Source organism: Cygnus olor, chromosome 21, assembly GCF_009769625.2.
Source record: "Cygnus olor isolate bCygOlo1 chromosome 21, bCygOlo1.pri.v2, whole genome shotgun sequence".
Classification (NCBI taxonomy): domain Eukaryota; kingdom Metazoa; phylum Chordata; class Aves; order Anseriformes; family Anatidae; genus Cygnus; species Cygnus olor.
In genome coordinates, this window is record NC_049189.1 from 8,333,363 (window position 1) to 8,352,831 (window position 19,469).

The following is a 19,469-nucleotide window of genomic DNA, read 5'->3' on the forward strand; positions in this document are numbered from 1 at the left end:
TCCTGAAACCGGGGTATTTTTCAACAGTTGTACTAGCGATATGGCACAAGGCACCCACAAACTCCCACCTCGTCAGCTGGGATCTTCTGATTAAGGACTGAACATATCAAATGTTGTACTGAGGTTATTTTTCACTTACGTGCTCGTGTTTCTCAACTAATTTATTAGAAACATCTTACCTCAATGCAAAAATTAGCGCAATAAAACTCCATTATCAAAGCCTGCTATTTTCAATAGAAGTAATTAATCTCTTCAGTGGACAGAAGGCAACCTCTACGTGAAAGATTGGGCCAGTTAAAGCATTTTTTTGTTCAACAGAGTGAACGAGCCAGCATCAGAGAGGCAAAACCATCTCAGTTACTCAAACAGCTTCACTGAATACATGAGCAAAGTGCACTCAGCTGGTGCCTCACATGTCATGCATCATCCCTAAACTGACTTTGCACAGCTGAAAACAAAACCCCACCCTCCTTAGGCTTATATATGTAATTTGAAGCAGTTGGCTTTGATGAAGTAAATGTGCGCTGCTGCTGAATGCTAACGAACATAATCAGCATTGCTGCTGGAGTTCTCTTGGGCTTCATTATGTGGTAACAGCAACAAAACAAAATGCTGTCAGAAGATAACCATCTCGTGCCAGGACACGCTTGGTACGCTGAGGCGAAGCACGGAAGAGGGCCACGTGGTGCAGCGTGTCAGCATGCTGCCCCGGCACCTGCCACGATCTGCGCTCAGGTCCCGCTGGAGCGCGCAGACACGAGCCTCAAACCTCTGTGGGCACACACCACAATGGTAACGGAACAGCCAAGTCAATCACTCCCAAGAAATCAACAGTGCAACGAGCCTGCGAGTCACAGGAGCCTTCGCAACTCTTCCAGACGGACACCTTCCCCATACAGTCGTCAGTCGCTCCCTACAACCTCTTTGTTTCCACCGAAAACGCCTGCCCTCGACAGACACCGCTGCGAAGCAGAGAAGTCCTGCATCTGAGCATCGCCCCTGTGTTAATGCAACTTTATGCAACTTGCAGCCACGTGTGCTGCCCAGGTTCACACCACGCTGCAAATGTACAGCCATGGAAAGAGGAAATGTCCTTCCCGCTGAAGTATCAGACAATAAAGGAACAGAAAAGTGGCCAGTTTCAGCCATATGCACTAGACTTCATTATACAACTCCTTGTCTGCAAAAAGCCCAGGCTGGCCACGTGCCCTGAAAATCAGAAGGTTTGGGCTAATTTCCGCCAGGGACACGGGGGCAAGGCCGAAGAGAGGCAACCTGCAGCTGTTCCATTTCTCTTGCACAGAGGTATCGCTGGTCTGAAGGACCTTCAAACCATGGCCAGGCTGTAACTCACGAGGAGAGAGCGGCAGAGGCACGACACTTCCGCGGGGCATGGGTCCACGCAAAGCCAAAGCATTTGCCTTCTGAGCAAATAACACCTCCCTGAAGGCAGCGGTTTTATTTCCCGTGCAAAATTGAAGGATGCAGAGACCATTCACGCCTCTCCTGAACATCAACATGTTACAGGGGAAGATGGAGATTGTCCTCATGGCTTGCTCAAATCTGACTGCCTTGGAGACCAGACCTTTAAATGCATTAATAAAACCAAGGCTTTCTTTAAGATTGTCTTTTTTGTTTTGTTTTGTTTTTAATATGTGTGAATAAACTTGGTTCAAACTAGCTGAATATTTGATTAGGTTTTAAAAGCAGTGAACAGAAGCCTCCTCTGAATGTGTAATAAAATAATACACAAATCACAAACTTTTAACAGAAAAATCTGCCTTTTTTTTTTTTTTTTTTCAAATTTACAAAGCAACAAGTTAAAGAGGCATTTGAGCTCATGCCTGGCCTCCTTTTCATAACCCAGTCCAAAAAATAATAAGAGTTCTGTAACACCTGTGATTGTGGCACTACAGCTTGCACTGAAATAATATTTTCCACCAAAGGCACGGAGAAGTGCTTACCAGATGTTACTACATTAATCTGAATTACCTGTCTTCCAGATGAACAGGGGAAAAAAGGAAAGCAGAAAGACACGGACAAGTCTCCTGCTGAGGAGCCACAAACTCACAGCAGCAAAGTACAACCTGGTGCTCTCCCTCACGGTCCGCTTCCGCTCTTAGGATACAGCCATGGTAATGTTTTAAAAAACATCCAAAAAACCAGAGAACTGCTGCTCCCTCTAGAACAGCCTTCAAGAGCAGACAGCGAAATTGAGGTTAGATGCCAGGAACGACTGCCTTCCAGGGAAGCACAAGAACCCAGGCGACTTGAGTTTCCACCACCAGGGACTTTTATGAGCCGTCCCAGACACCTCTCAGGAAGGATAAAAGCAGACACATCCTGCCTTGGCATGCAGGGATGGACTGCTCCTCTCCAACCATAGTTCTCTGTTTGCATCTTGTCACCCAACTCTCTAACTTCTTCTCTATATCAGAACGTGTTTATTAGCTGTATTTTCTTCCTATGTAATGATACTCCTCATGTTGTTTGAGTTAACGTGTTAGTTCTAAAAACAGTCATACAACACATTTAATGAAAAAGAAGGAAGGAAAGACAAAGCCAAGGAAGCAAAATAAAAGATTTTCACGTGCCGAAAGCTTGTTAGCACTAAGCTGCTTGACATTATTTCAAAGGCAAGGAATAGGCAGTGGGTTTAATGGTTTATGAGCATGGCCTGTGTAGAGGTGGAATGACCGAGTGGACAGAGAACATACACGCAGACTTTGCCATGCTTTACAAGAAGATAACATCTGATTTTGTTCGGGGCTGAAAACCCTCTCATCCTATAACAACTGACGTCACAGGACAGCAGGCTTGTTAAATAAGGTTACCTTCCACCCCTCCTCGAGGAAGATGCAAAGAAAGGCTCTACTCTTTAAAGGCGCAAATGTAAGATGTATGTTATGTGCTGAATGCTCCAAATGAACGGGGTAAGCAGGACTTACCTTTTCTCCCCCTTTCCATAGGTCTGCAAAGTGCAGACCCCTCGCGGATCCCGCTCAGGCCAACGTCCCAGCATGCCCTCAGCTGGTGATGTCCCACCCACCACTGAAGACTGCCTAGAGGGGTACAATGCAAGTCTTGTTTCTTTTTTTTTTTTTCTTTTTTTCTTTTTTTTTAAACAATGTTGCACCTTTTTGTAAAGTTTTCTGCCAGTCGTTCTTTATCAACAGTGGGTGTTATGGAAAAAGACAACTCTACAAAAAGGTGCAAAGATGGGGGAAGAGGGGGGGATTTGGCTTACCCCTATCGGCAGGTTCCTCAATGGTGGGTGAGGCGAGACCAAGAGAGGGCATGCTGGGGAACCGCACCGAGCCAGGGAAGGCAATCCAGGGTTGCTCTGCACTTTGCAGGCCTGTGGAAAGAGAAAGAGCAATAGGGATGTTACCAAGGTGCCAAGAGGCTCGGGACATTCAGCGCATGAAAGGACAGAAGGCGCCGGAGTACAACCTGCAGCCCACTGCGGAGTCGCTAAATATAGGAAGCGATGTCGACCTCAAACAGCATCAAGGTTTCAGGACCGGGTCGTGCTCTGAGACAAACCGTGACACTGAAGCTACTCGAAGACACAGACGCGCACCCCAGAACCGAGGCACTGGCCATGAGACCACTCTCAAACCAGAAATATTACATCAACTCAAAGTCTGCATCGAAATCGCTGCATTTGGCTCCGAGCCTCCTGGAAATCTGCACACTTAGAAGTCAAGGTTATTTAGCGAACTTCTTTGAAACCAGCAAATTTGAAAGATAAATAATAGATACTTTATTAGATGTATGCAGGTAGATAAACTGAATGTATCTAGAGAGACGAACAAGAAGCGATTGCACCTAACTGAGGCAGCTGCTGTTCCCCAGCTGTGGCTGACCTGGCCTCTCGGCAGGCACCATGCTGGGGGCACCCGCACACCCAGGACAAGTGATGGCACAGGCAGAAAGGAAGAATTCACAGAGTTTGGGCAAAGCCAGACAAAGGGCAAAGACTAGAATGTAAAAGGAAAGCAGACGAAAAGACAGGAAAACGAGGAATAAAGTGATCAAAGCAAAGCAACAAGTAGAAGCATAGAGAAAGCAAGAATATCCACCTTTTTAATTATTATTTGGTTTGTTAGTAAAATCTATTTGCTCTATTGGCTTTTTCTATGAGGCAGACTAATGTGAAGATACATGCTGACACAAAGCTCATGTCACTGTATGAATTACGTGTTCGCATACGTGCCATTGCCAGGTCCACAGTATGGAAATGTTTCCACACCTCTCAACCAGGAAAAGGGGAAGGAGGAGATCAAACACATTTAAGACCAATACATACCAATGAAAAACGTCTGCAATGTTTTTCTAATTTGCCTACATTTTGACAGCCAAGAAATATCCCCTTTGCATTCAGACCAACAAAACCAGAACCAGCGGAACATTGGAAAATGCCCAAAAACGTGAGGATGGACTTCATCAGTGCTTCAACAGTAAGGCCAGTTCTTAAATTAGCAAGCTGGAGAAAACTCACACTGCCAGATACGTTTCTTCCACCGGAGGTTTGCCTCCCAAAGTCGGCAAAGGCTGGCGTGAAGTCTGGTCCTCGAGGCAATATCCGAGGGTCCAGAGTTCTCAATGGCAATTTTGGCTGATTGACCTGCGTCGTGGAGCAGAACAAACAGGGCGTTGCAGCCATCACAAGCCTACCGACAATCTCTGCTAAACCGTAATATTCATATTCAATATCTAAACCAATGCTTTTAACAAACCATGCAAGTTTTATGCATCCCCATTTACACTAACATACACATTTAATTTAAAATATGTCCTACACAGGTGACTATTGTGGAAATATGTGGAGTTCAGAAACATTTCAAGGCTGAACATGACTTATGGAAGATAAAATTATGCCAACACAAGCCTGTCTTCTGCAATATGAATGTAATAGTCTTGGTTCAGGATCACAAAACTGCCACCTTCCCTCAAACAAATGTCTTCTGTGTTAGCAAGACAGATGGCTGACCAAGCAAAGGCAGCTCAAAAGCAGACAGAGCAGTGAGAAGCAATCACGGAAAACTAGTAGGTAGATGAAACCATTTTGGGACCAAAGCTGTGTTTTACAATTTGCCTGGGCATGAAATTCAGAATAGAAATGTTTCTGCACGTGAGAATCACCTATATCCTGATCTGTGCTTGAATCTTAAAAGTAAGCCTGTGGTGGTTACATTCAGATCAATGAACTGCACCATTCTGAGATGAGAACAGGGTCTTGGTGGCAGCACCTCCGAAATAACAAGTATTTCAATAAGCACAGATATACAGTGGAGAAAATCACATCTGTAATAAAGCTGGATAAGAATCACAAAAGTTTTTGAGAGCTGAGGTTTTAATGATCTTTTATTAGATCAGCTCACAAATACTGACAACTGTTTCAGACCAAAAAAAGAGTTTGCCTGAAAGCATGCCTACGCTTTCTAACTGTAGAACTGATCTAATAAAATACGCTGCCCCTCCCTTCAGTCTTGCTTTGCTAACATCCTTTGGTCCTGATGGCTATAATACAGCATTTTCAATTTTATCAACCCCGTAAAACTTAATCCAGGATAGAAACCATTAAGAATATCTGTGCTTCAGTTTTTAAACCATCTGTGCTCCTTCATTAGTCAACAAGACCTCTATTCGAAGAATTTTGTGATGCAATGTGAGCAAAGTATTTCCCCTTCCCGACAAAAGTCTACGTCAAAAAGGTCAAGGAACGAAGAAGCATGCATTAGAGATCTTTGTTCATTAACAAAGAGACTTCACGTACCTGTTTTATTGGCTCTCCTCTCACCTTGTCGAGAACCACATCACTTATGGGAGGCAGCCCTTCTGGCTTTTGGATACAGGCAGGCATGAACTGGAAATCCAGCAAGAACTCCCTGTCGTACTGCTTCTTCCCATCCGGGTCCAGGGGCTTCCACTGCTCTATAATGAGAGAAGTTGCCTGAGATTCATAGGTAACAAAAACCTCCGCTCTCAAAGACGCGTTTCCGTTAAATCCAAAGGGAAGAGATTGCTAATGCTGCTTAGGAAATTTAAGTTTTATTTTAATTTTGAGGCCCACTAGGCAGTGAGGAGAGGAACACACATCACGTTAAAGGAACACAGAGGATGGGGAGCACCCAGCCAGCTCCAGCAGCAGCGGCATACGAATCTAATAACTAACTCCAGTTTTAACTCTAACTTTCACTCTCTCTTGCGACATGAAGAAAGGGGGATGATTCAAGTTGCTGGGTGAAAATGAAGAAATTTAAGCAGCTATTTCTGTATAAAAAGGAGCAATAAAACAATGGCACTAATGTGGTCGAGGAGAGTGCCACACAGAACAAAAAGATCATTTGAAAACATGGAGCCTTTAAAAACCCATCATGAAGATAACGGTGGAAGCTGAAAAAAATAAAATAAAATTCAAGAGTTACAACTTTTCACCCATTTATTCTGAGGGCCTTCTGGGAAGGAGAACTGTAGCATGGTGACAGAAGGAACCTTGCCTGATGCAAATCAAAATGTAAACCTACAGCCTACATTTCAGTGCAAGGAAAATTAGCATCTGGTAGCCTAGAGACAGGATTTTCTTTGCTGGCTGTGCAGTTTGTTTGAAGTTAGAAAAGAAAACATCGACTTGTTCATTGGCCAGGTTGACCAGTCAGGCCCCTAAGTGGGAGGCATGATTTTTATCTGAAGGAAAACATCTGTAGGAGATGCCGCCTTTGTATTTCACTGATGCCAAGTGGTGGTGTTTCGCATTTACTCAGCCATTCAGGTTTGTTGTTAAGGTTTTCTCTTATTTCTTTATTTTGATCCCTGATCATCAGCTTTAGGTCTGTGGGTTCTCAGCGTCCTCAACATTGCAGAGGCTGCAAACGGGAACTTATTTCAAGCGGTGGGTTTTATTAACTGGGAATGAAAATACACAAAAGTAATTAATTTTTTTAAGCTCTTTGCACAGTTTTTCTTCTTCTGAGCTTTGTGATTAAAGGGTGCAGAAAATGATTTGGCTGGCTAGCCATGCCCCAGCAGCTGAATTCCCAGCCAGCTGCCCATCTACCATGCCACACCACCCTCCACCTATCATGGAAAAGTACTGACAGCAACAAGAAACAGTTTATATGTACAGCTTCCTTCTCCTGGAAAGTTCTTCACAAGCTGTTCTAACGTGAAAAGCAGCTGGGAAATGTCACAAGCAGGCTTTCGAGATATTCAGCGAGTGGAGAGACCTGGATCAGACAAACAAGTCCTCCTACCAAAAGGCAAAATCCCCATCTTTAGAAAGAGCAGAGCTGAAATTGAGGACTATTGCATCAAGTGGTCAGCCCTGCTTTGCAGCACACACGTCTGATGCACGTTGCTTTCCAAAGGATCAATCCAAGCCCTTCGGCTAAGTGGAAGGACTTCCAGACCCGACCAAGATCATTCCGACTGCATCGAGTGTTTCAGAGCTGTGGCTGATGAATTATGGATTAACTTCAAGATGTGCTCAACTAATGAATAGGTAAGCTATCATAAGTGTGTGGTAAACTATCAAGAGGCCTCTGTGTTTTCTCCTAACAATACAGCAGTACAAAATTAATAAAAGAAAAGCATCTCAGGTCCTCGTTAGAACAAAGCAGTGCAGAAATAACCACACTGTGATCACTTAATGGTGGTGCCTCTTCCCAGTACCTTGTCTGCCAGGCTTTCAAGGTCTTTCCTTATTTTGTTTTATACTCCTAATTTCTAAGGCTCCTAAGAAAATGACTTAATTTATTTTGAGGAAGCTCTACCTGAATAAGAAATCACTTAAAAATTGGTAGCAACTGAGAAGTAAGATGGTCTCAAGGTCTCTTTAATGAGGTGAATTTATAGAGGTTCAGGCCTCTGAATTAAATATCTTAATGAATAACAAGAAAATCCCTTAGGTAGACTATATCCAGTGATAACCAGCAACAAAAGCACAGTGTCCTTTGAGTCCTCACTTGAATTATTTTATTCAGAAAAACTGCATGCCCATAGTTGAAGAGCAGAGCCTGGACTGAAAACCAGGCACTGTTTCTTTTCTTTTCCTTACGCTTCCAGAAATCTGAAGGTCTATAAAACTGTTTAGCCTGGTAATTAGATGTATACACACATGTTAAGTACGCAGTCAGAACTTGCAGGTCTCTTATTTAAAAACTGCGCCTGCTTATGCACAACTTCAGGGATTGTTCTCAGCCGTTAATGACAAGGGAACCAGTTCAACACCATCTCCCACGTGCTGCAGCCAACATCCACACGTGCAATAAATTCAAGAGACTGAGGATTTTCCCTTCCTGTCACGCCCTGTTCCCTTACACTCCTCTTCTCTTCATTACAACCAGCAGCATGAGGAAAACAATTTTCCTCCCGTGCTCCCCCAGAAGGTCTCTCAGAACCTGTTGGTTTGTGAATCCCAGCGAAGCTGGACGTGGTGAAACACTGCACCCTGCACATCACCACTGGAAACATCCTTCTTTCCATGGGGAAGATACACTGCACGTGAGCAGTCCTCCAAGGAGAAAGGCAGAAAAACAAGCAAGGGTGCAAGAGCCTGAAGCAGGATTTACCTGGCTTATATTGGTACGTTGGCCCTTCACTGGAGCTCTCTGTGCAGCCTGAGTTTGCATCAGTTCCTTCTCCCTCTGAAACGTTCTCAGCACCGTTACGGACAGGTTCTGCTTCCTGCTCTCCATTTTCTTCCACAGGTTTCACTTTTTTAAGTTCAGAGGGGTCTTTCTCCAGTTGAAACCCATGGCTCATTTTATCCTGTTCAGATTCAAGTACTTTGTCACCTGAAAGTTCCTCTTCTACTTTAGGCTGAAGCACAAAAGGAAAGAGAGGTTATGTTAAAAACCCTACCAAAATTCAGGGCATGCAAAATGGCTCTTTGTTTGTTCATACGGCACGTCTGTGCCTAACGGGAACATATATACCTCTTAAACAGCGCTACGTAGATCTGTAACAACACACAGAATAACCAGACCATTTACTGATTTGCTCCCAGGATAACCCCCTGGTAATTACTAGTGCAACTGGAGAGACTTAGTGTTACCCACGAAGTGCCTAGCAGCTACGGGGATGGAGTGGCAGCACTGGCAAGCCCTGCAGCATCGCAGCCACGAGTAACAGCTCGCAGTCTGAGCCTAGGAAGACCACCTCTCTTCTCCCCTCTCCCACAGCTCCCCAGCTGCTCTAAAGGGAATGCCGCAAGTGCTTGGGGAGGGGGGGTCCTTTCTCTAAACGTAAACTTCCTGCTGCTAATTGGAGCAGATCCCAGTGAAGGAGGTAATGTAACATGCAGCCACAATTCCGCGGCTGCCTCAGAAAAAGCAACATTTTCTATAGCGTCTCTTGCTGTTAATTTTAGAGCTCTCCACGGACACAGCCTTATTCTGAATTCAGACAGGGAAGGCGCCAGGAACGCCCTTCTCCTGGGAGGAACCGCAGCACATCTAACCATTAAACAAAAGAAAGAATTAATCTGGGATGCTCCCGGAGAGGCTCTTGATCCTTTCGTCCCCTTACCTACGAGAACTGCATCCTGAAACGCTTTTTGCAGGTTTTCAAGGTAAAATATGATGTTCTTCCACGTACATTTAGCATTGGTGCGAACACCACATGCCCGAGGAGCTGAGACTCCTCCAGCAAATGACAAAGGAAACGCACAGAGAGAACCTGCTGGCACAGCCCAGCAACATCCTTTGCTCTCTGGCTTGAAAACAAGCACAGGGATGCTTTTAATTTCCTTGCAATACCCCACCATCAGCTCTTCCGTTGACCACAGACCAGCCGTTGCACTGTGATACTTCACGTGCAAGTGTTTTAAGCATCTCTTTTCCCCCAAACAGAGTGGAAAGCACATACTTGTACACCACTCATTACACGTAAATTAGCCTATCTGCTGTTTCAGTGGAGAAACTGCAAACATTCACTTATAGAAGGATGAAGTACTGTCCACTAGACTCAGGATTTACTCTGGAGCACCATGCTTTTGTAGCAGATAGGTTCCATGGTGTTTGTGGTAAGGGAAAGTTAGGCAGTAAACCACAGATGAGTAACAAAGAAAACCTGGAGTAATGACCTGGCCAACATCAGTTTTCACACATGCACCAATATAGGGCAGCCTGAACTTTTACCTTTTTTGTTTGTTTGTTTTTTAATTTGTTTTTTAATTTTTATTCTCTCATCCCCCTTGTGATACATTCTAACACCAATTTTACCCAGGACATTAAACAAGGAGGCTCCTCCTGAAACATCCCTACCAGAATGGCAGCAAAGGAGATGTTCTCAATTCATCTAACTACTGGCGAGGTGGTTTTTCAAGGAAATGTCAGATTTTTCCCTTCCCAGCTTCTCCATCAGATGGCCATCAGGAAAACACCACCCTTTGGCCATGACATCACAATGACATCTCTGTGCAGCAAAAGAATCTTCCAAATGTCACCACCGTGGCCTTGGGGTCCCCACACATGCCCTTCTAAAGGATTCAAACCCATTTTACCTGAGGACAGCAGTTACAACTACATGTTCTTGAAGACTGGAAGCGGTTGAATCCGGCAAGAATTAAGAAAACTTAGGGCTTCAACAGGGGACAGATAAAACCCAGTTATCTAAAGGATGCTGGGGAGTATCACAGTTCCCCCTCCCCAAATTCTGCCTTGGTTCCTTGCGAGAGATCGAGGGAGCAACGCACCTAAAACACCCTTTCAAGAGAGCAACATCATCATTAAATTTGGAAGAAAGGAAGACTGTGCTCCCTCTTACCTCTGTTTCCGCCTCTGTCACCTCATCAGTGGCTTGGGTCCGGTCTTTTGGTTTCTTCCACATCTTTGGTGCAGTTACAGCTGTTTGGGCTGCAATACAAGCGTACGTCTATTACCACACCAAATCGTATGGAGCACAAGGGCCGTGGGCGACGTGCTTCCCTCTTGCGTGCTGGTTTTAACCATACAGGAAAATGAAGCAGCCGCAGCCTTGCGGAGGATTCAGCTTGACATAACCACTTTTTGTTTCAATACGGTAATAACAAAATCGTTAGAGCAACATTAAAACAGGATAATTGTTTTACAAGCTGCTCATTCAAGCTCAAAATGGTACTTCTGATAGCAAGGAGTTTATTACCAACACTACAAGGATCGTGTAGGGCTAAAGAAAACCTTCAGCAACTGATGATTTTTTAAAAATCAGGTACTGGTGAGGAACAAAGGTTGTGCTCGGCATATTTCTCTCAAGACATATTTTAAGAATTAACTATTGTCTGAGCCATAACCATAAACAGGCCCAAAATCCCAGTATCTCAGCCACAAGAACAACTCCAATCTCGCAGCACTACTCCAGCAACCCATCTCTCCTGAGCTGGATTTATATCTCAATTTAAAAGCAGGTTAACAACTCCACTGTTCATTAATTTTCCTGGCCAACTGATTCAAAGAAAATACCATATAATATTTCAAAGATCAGCAGTGATTTACTCTAATCAGTTTTTTTCCCCTGAAGGGTAAAAGAAACCACACAATATATTAAGAGGAGAGAAAACCATTAATCCAATATGCTCGTAATTTGTTGCCAGTGTTACCGACTTAAATTCTGATACTAGGCACATATGCATATTTAACAGAGTGTAAACAGAATTGATTTCGTGATTGAAGTTTACTGCAAACAGATTTGCAGCTCAAGCCTTTGGTTTGTAGCAGACACTATGGAAAAGCACTGTGTGCATGTATTTTATCACCGTAAAACAGAATCTGGAAAGGCTCTTCAGCTACGGATAAATGGAAGGAGCAACTGGAGACACTTAACAGTAAGTTTGCAATTGCAATGCGATCCTTCTTCGTGGGCTTCCTATGGGCAGGGAGGAAATGGGCTCTGCTGCCTTCCCACTGCCCCGGGTACCCACCCGGGTATCTCAGCGGGTTGCTCACAGGGTTTCGCTGTTTTGAGGATGACCGGGGACTTGCAGAAACATTGTGGTCTGAGAAATCAGTGCACTCAGCACCTGGTCTGAATGCGAAGTGGAACAGAAGCTATCTTCACTGATCAGAGTGCTAAACACTGCAGAAGTGAATGTTAATAAAAACAAAAGTATAATTGAAATATTCAAACATTACCTGGTCATTCACAAAACTCGGGCAATAAAGCTCACAACAACATTTACAACATTAACAACACTGCACTAAAGAGAAACACAGTTCCTATTTACAACCAGGACAACGCGGAGCATTTTCTAAGGCTCCTTTTAATGGGGGATGCGAAGGGCCTTTACGAAGCAGACCAAACATCCCGGTGGGGACACCAAACCGCCTGCTTCGCTTGCACAGAGGTTTGTGGGGAGCTGGGAGGGAACCCAGCACCGGCGAGCGACCGGGTCCCCTGCAGCTCCCAGGGGAAGACAGAGCTGGCCCCGCAAAACGGCACTGGGTTGCAAAATGGGTTTGCCTTGTGCAACAGGGGGTTAGCTTTACAGGAAGACCACATTTCCATTGAAAGTGTTCTGCATGGGCACCACAGCAGGTTGGTTATTCTCAACAACACCACCCGGAGTGCAGACCTGAGCCTAGCACCGGCTGCAGGACCCCATGCAGGCAGGAACCGCTGTGATTTAACCACACATGAACCAGCTCCTGCCACAGCACCAGGAATCCAAAGCGGCCACTAAACCAGCTGGAGGAAAGCCAAGGAAGCCCCCTGCCTTTCCAGAGTCAGCCCATGGCTGCAGGGCTGGCGCCAAGCACCACAGGTGATTATTTCTTGCCCGGGAAGGCTGCCCCGTAGTTCTGGGGGATGTCTTCAAGAAGGGCGCCATGTCCACCTGCGTTTTTATCGTGCTGGCAGCAGATGACGAGTGGAAAGATGTGACCGTGCACAACAGTGACCTAAATACACGTGGATGGTTGCAGTCCTGTCTGAAATACAGGACAGGATTTGTTTCTGAAGGCAAAGGGGGAAAGAAGGGAAAAAAAAAAGTTGTTTTTGGTAATGTGTGCTATACAGAACAAATCGTGTGTTGCTATAGCCAAGTAATTTAAAATAATGATTATCAAAGTAGTGCAGTTATGCAAAGAGATCTGAGAACTGCAGAGCTGCATACCTCTACGTGCAAGCAAATGACAAACTCTGCATTTAAAGTTTCTCTCCACTCAAGCTCAAACTATGCACAGAGAACACCCAGGGTGTAAACTAACATTTCATTTTTAAATGCACAGCAATAATCACAAGTTAATGGGTTTTGAGTTGGCAGAGGTTTGGGGTCTTTTCTTCCTCAGCTGTCAGGCAGTCAGTGTTAGTATTACCGCTTCTCAGTGGTTCGTGTTTTTCACCTTTTTTTTTTTTGGCAGAAGGAAGACGTATAAAGGACATTATCTGCGACTGGGCAGCACAGGCATCACTGAGGTTTTCTTTTTTTTTTTTTTTTTGAATAACTTGTGCAAACCTTTTCCTGCCTTGGGGCTGCACCGCACCAGGACTCTGGGGCACAGCAGCTGCCCAGGACGAGCCCTGCGGCCTCGCAGCCCCTCGCTGAAACACGTCTCAGAGCTGGCCGGGGTACAGAAGGGAGAGCAGCAGACATTGCTCAGTATTTCCCCTCTTAAAACAGCAGACATCAGATCAGATTTTTCTGTGAAGTTGTCGTCTCTGCTACAGGAACTGACTCAATAGGAGAATTTATGCTAATTTATGCTTAGTTAAGGTATCTGTTTCATGTGCCCAAGAACCAAAGACGGAAGAGAGCAGTTACCTACGGAAACCTCAGGGATAACAAAAGGGGCCCATGCCAAAATACCAAAACCACACACAAAAACCCAAAACAGCCCTGCCAAACCCAAAGCCTGAGCAGGGCAAGGGCACGATCTGCGCTCCCTGAAAACCGAGCCTGGCATCGAACCGCAGGGCGCTTCCACGAGCCACAGAAACACCAAATGCACGCGCCCAGCTCTGCTGCCCAGGAAGGTCTCCAAGCACTTCTGGTCTCTCTCGGAGAACTGAATTCCTTCTCAAACACGGGTCCCCGTTTGGCAACGCTCACGCATTTCCCGAGTTTGTTCTCAGGCAGCTCTGCAGCGTTAGTGGGTAACCTCCTCCCGGAGAAGCAACACCGGCAGCCCCAGCGTGCTGCTCTTCAGCGGCACTTGGCTTGCTGCTGGTTACAAGATCAGAGATGGCAGGAGTGAAAAAACTGGTCTACATTAAGAGGTTATGTCTCATTTTGATATGCTTGCTAAGTATTGCCTACTTCATTCCTTCTGCTCGTTTAATATACAAATATATATTTCGATATTCCCCTTTGCTGTTACAATCTGAGTTATAAACCGAGCACAATCCTGTCGCAACAGCAGCGTTGGCACTGATGCGCGGGACCAAAAGTCGACCGAATGAAACCCTCCATTGCCACAGCACCGCCAAGAGTAACAAAATCCCCCTTTTCCAGGTTGTCTTGGGCATCGCTACCCTTGACAAAACCCCTGGACCCAGCAGCGCTTGCACACTCCTGGCCGCCTGCCCTGGTGCCGGGCAGTGCCTGCGGCAGGGGCTCAGCCCCCGGCCACCAGCCGAGACGGGGCAGGCTCCTCGCCGGGCCCCTCTGGTGTGGGTGCCAGCCGCTAAGCGTAAATGAATACCAGTCTTTTTTTTTATTATTATTATTCTTTTTCTCTACAGCCAAATGTGCCATTAAAAACAAAGCAGAGACTCACCATCTCCTTACAGCTCATGGGAAAGAAAATATATTCCAGTGGGATATGGCATGAAATCAAGGAAAAGGCGAAACCTGATTTATATTTCCAGTCCTCCAGCTTTGGGTGCTGGAGATATTTCTCCAAGATATTTCCAATTACTGCCCCACGTTGCTTGTTACAGACTCCACAACTGAGAAGCGCAGGGACTTGCAGCCAGTTGGGCTACTTTATACTGAAATCCTTCTCATAAATTAGCTCTGCAAGAGAAAGTCCTTTGAATTTCAATGCATATTAAGTTCTTTTAGCTTCCTATGTTCCTAGGAGTTCTGCCTGGGACAGACATCAATCTCTTATTTTCCTCTTTGCTTCTCATAATAGTCTTGATAGAAAGATTACATCAAAGGCAGGCTTTCATAGCATGTCCTAAAGGCTCCACGGCTCTGGTAGTGCCTTTTCCCTTTTTTTTTTTTTTTTTTTTTTTTAAATAAATTCCACTCGACCGACAAATTTTTTCCTGTTTTGTTCCCTCAGAAGCGCTGGTCTCTCACTGCAGCCAGCAAAGCTACTTGAGAAAAACAGAATTTAGTAACAAAAGCAACTGTATCCCACTGATGACTTATAACTGGGGCAATGTTTTTGGTAAGGATCTCAGGCTGAAAACTGCGTTCCTCTCTTGACAATATCTGTTGTGTTTTTTTCTGGCAATGGAGATGAGTAGGAATTAATTATTTTACAAGCTGCGTGCTCTTGCCATTTGCAGATAACAGCTCTGAAAACCTCAAGATGATCGGTCTTGCACAGGCAGGACGAGATCTGCTGGCTGAACCCTTGCAGTGGGGCGGACACGTCTCCGCACGGACGTTGTGCCGAGCATTCGGCAAAGGAACAGCAGCGAGAAGTGATTCCTGGTGTCACACAGTGTGTGCGGGACAAAGAACTACAGCGCCCAGCGGTTAGATGTTCTGACGCCCATCAGCTCGACCCCATTTTATAGGGGATAAGCAGGACCAACTATGACAACAGGTCAACAACATTTTTTTTTTTTTTTAAATCAAGCCCTGAGCTACTCTGCCTTGCAGACCCGACCCTCACTGTCCCCAGATTATTACTACACTGCAAACAGCTTGAAACAGTGAGAAAGTTCCCATGGCCTCAACAACATGCGAAACAACCGAGAGCCAGGATCAGCTCACAGGGCTTATGGAACTTGTCAGTCCTGCAAGCACTACCACAATTCAAGGCTCAGCTCGGTGAATCTGCCGATTTCACCGTGGAATGGAGCTAGAGATGTGATGAGCAGTCTACAGATGAACCAGCCACTGTCAGGTATCGATACCCCTAAAATTGCTGTTGTCATGATGCAGCCTAATACAACTTAAGACATTAAGAGCAGACAATATTTTGTGTGAAACAGAAAAGAGAGCCAGGCACACTCCAGTTTCAGCAAAGTACGATGAACACACCACCAGTGCCCCTGTAGAGATCCTTTGACCTTGGAAATTCAGTGGAAATCTAAGGCCAGTGCAAAAGAAAGAGCACAATTTCCTCAGATCACAAAAGGGTCAGCTCTGCCCAACTCGTCTCTTCCTACAAACACTACAAAATTTGTTTTCTTGGACTGTAAAAAAGAACTTCTGGATATTAGAGATGCCTCTGTGGTCTGAACATATATGTTTGTATCTATATACAGAACTTGACAGAGAAAAACCAAAGTATTGTTTTTCTGATGGTTAGAGAGCAGAACAGCGTATTCTGTAAAGTGCCCAAACAAGCATATAATTCCATCCACCCCTGAAATGCTGCCACCTCCATCACAAAACACAAGATACGTTTCCAAGTCTCAACAGTGCTGCCCCAGACTCTTCAGAGGGGAGGATGGATTAACTTCGCGTTCAGGAACCCCCCAAGTTTTTCGGCAGGCCGGATTACAAACATGAAAAGCAGACATCTGTTGGGGCAGAGCAGCTAAGACGCTTGTTTTTGCAGAGTGCCAGGAGTATCTTAATAACTGTCCATAGCCAGGTCATTGATTTAGTGCCTCTTGCAGCAGCCAGTGCTTTCTGCAGCCTGGAGCCCTCTGCGCTGTGCAGGATGGGTTCAATACTCACTCAATAACGAGTGCTGCCTCCTTCACTTCCTGCAGCAATTGGATTATTCTTAGAGGTCTCTGGTCTGAGTAGTGTCCCAGTCGAATCAGATCAGCTACCATTAAAGGGAATAAAGCAGTATGATTTGTAGCTAACAAACTGCTCTGTAATAAGTACACACTTCTGAAAACCCACACGGTGCTGAAAACCCCAAAGAAATATTGCTAAAAGTCACAGAGCTCATGTTTACCAGCACGTGTTTGAGAAGTTTCCCTCATTCCAATTTCTACCTTATCTCCAGAGATCATAAAAAAAAGACTCAGCCTTTAGTCCAAGGGGAAAAAAAAAAAATACAGCCCTTCCTCCTTGCTTCTGAAGTTCAGCATCTGTATTTTCCAGTGTACTGGCAGAGACGTGTAATTCCTCATTCTGCCTAGAAGGATGCCTGCATTAGCAGTCACGTTCAGGTTATGTTATTTAAATCTCTCTTCCTCTCTCCAAGAAAGAATTGTAAAATTATTGCCCAAAAAAGGTTGGCAGGGAAATGCAATACAGTTATGCTTCATTACAGGATGGGCAAAGCACAAAATCCCGACGTGGAGAGTATTTTGCTTTCCTTCAAGTACAGAACTTCTACTGGTAATCAGTCTTGAGTGATATTTCATGCGACTTGAGAAATGTTTGTTTCCATGTTGCAAAAGCCAATGTATTGGCTAATGCATGCTGTCTGGTCTAATGATATTAGAGCATTAAAATTAATCTTCTACATAATTAAAAACCCCAAATGCTGCACTTTTTTTTTTTTTTTTTAAATTTAAACCACAGGACACTATAAAGCAAGCAATAACGTTGCAATCTGGAACCTGGCTGTGTGAAACCTTCTTTACACAAAGAGGCCCATTTCTCTGCTTTGTAAGGAAATAAATTTGGGTTATGAAGTATTCCAGATTGAAGAACAGTAAGTGTGAGAGGAGCAAAATGACCCGAGTAAAATAAAAAGAGAAAAGAGATTAACAGAAAGAAAAAAAAAAAAAAACCCACTATGCTTGGTATAGCGAAGGGATCTTTCTGATCTTTTCTAGATACTGGATTCTATTTAGGATACTGGATCAGCAAGATCCAGCGTATTGATCCTGTGCAGCATTACACAAACATGGAGCCAGGCCAACCTCAGCTTTTCATTTAATTTAGCCCATAACGGAGCACAGTAATAGAAGCTATTGGTGCCATTATGCTTCCACCATGTGCTTATGAAAGAACAAACGTATAAACAAACACGCGCAGACTGAACTTCTGAAGGCAAGAAGCTGCATCTGGGGGAAATGCTTCCCAAAGCAGCCACTGTGAGAGGAAGACCTCAAGGACCAAGCCACCCCAAGCTCACCCAGCACAAGGCACAGACGTGCCCCGGCCTCGCCAAGTCCGCACGGGAGTCGCGCCTGCTCCGAGAACCGAATCGCTCCCTAAAACTGTGAGGTTGTAAGCATTCAAAAGAATGAAATTACAGGAAAGCATTTTAAATGACTTTTTTTTTTTAAAGAAAAGGCTACTGTTTCTCCTGCCTTTCTTGTCCAAACTCCATCAGTTTTAAATTCAAAGGATATTTAAATAACCAACCTCAGCTTCAGGGCTCTGAAAGGACTGCAGAACAGGGTGTGAAAGATGCGATACATTCAAATGGCTTAACACTGCTAGCATGCATAACAGCCACCATTATACTCTCTCAAGCAGCTAAATACAAGTAATTGATTGACTTAACCTCTTTTCCACAGTTTCATTTCCAGGAAGTCCTGAAAAAAGCACTTTTCTATAGGAAATGCAGCAAATAAAAACAGGTTGTCTGAATTAACCCACTGAACGCGCTAACACAGCGACGTGACAGGACACTGAAAGCAAAGACAGATAATGACATTGAGAGAAGTAGCCTAGGTTTTAAAAGGCAACTAGAGAAACTTCATTTTTTAGTAACTCATAACAAGTCCTTATGCCTCCCAAACCTGAGTACCTTGGTTTTCTGAGAAGTTCAAGCACCGTGAAATGAGGCGAACAGCCGAGCCTAGCTAGGAGAAGGAGAGATTTTTGCTTACGTGTTACTTTTGTGGAAGAAAAACAGATGCATCATTAATTAAGGCTGAGCAGCTGTAGGTGTGTGACACTTAAAAGCTCTTTCAAATGACTGAAGCTTTGTGGTCCGTTTTATTTACCTACTTCTGGTAACACCATGACACATTTTTTTAGTTGGATAAAACCAACCCCACAGGTTTCCAGAACCTGCTGGCTCAGAAGGTTCACCCAGAGGAGTTCAAGGGCTGAGTGTTAAAGCTGGTTTAGCAGCAGGCTGATAAATGTGAAGCAATAGGTCATTGAACCAACTGGCTGATCTTGGAGAGAACATGAGTGGTATCTTTTCAATTATCCTGCTAACAGTGCTTGGGAATGTTGCCCTATGACCCCATGAAAGCAAAATGCAGCTTAGATGAACCCAGCCAACCCTAGGATGCACGTGCAAAGTTGGCTACCTCTTGATTATCGTTTTTTTTTTCCTCTACAAACGAAGATTAGCATTTTACATCAGAACAACGGTCATGTAGCAGAATCACAATTTGGGGGCAGATACAAACAGAAACATCTGATAGAAAAATAACCCCAAAGGCCCCTTTCCTTCATCTGTAAGTTTACCGCACACAACCATGGTGCCAAA

General features: G+C 44.6%; 1 protein-coding gene across 1 annotated transcript in view; it reads right to left on the bottom strand.

Annotated features, from left to right (window-relative positions):
* EIF4G3 (eukaryotic translation initiation factor 4 gamma 3) overlaps nucleotides 1–19,469 on the bottom strand; it is a 153,751-nt gene that overhangs the window by 28,851 nt on the left and 105,431 nt on the right. The window contains 5 exon segments of the mRNA XM_040534004.1: nucleotides 3,248–3,358; nucleotides 4,505–4,630; nucleotides 5,783–5,940; nucleotides 8,577–8,826; nucleotides 10,774–10,862. Of these exon segments, the coding sequence (XP_040389938.1) occupies nucleotides 3,248–3,358; nucleotides 4,505–4,630; nucleotides 5,783–5,940; nucleotides 8,577–8,826; nucleotides 10,774–10,862 (734 nt within the window).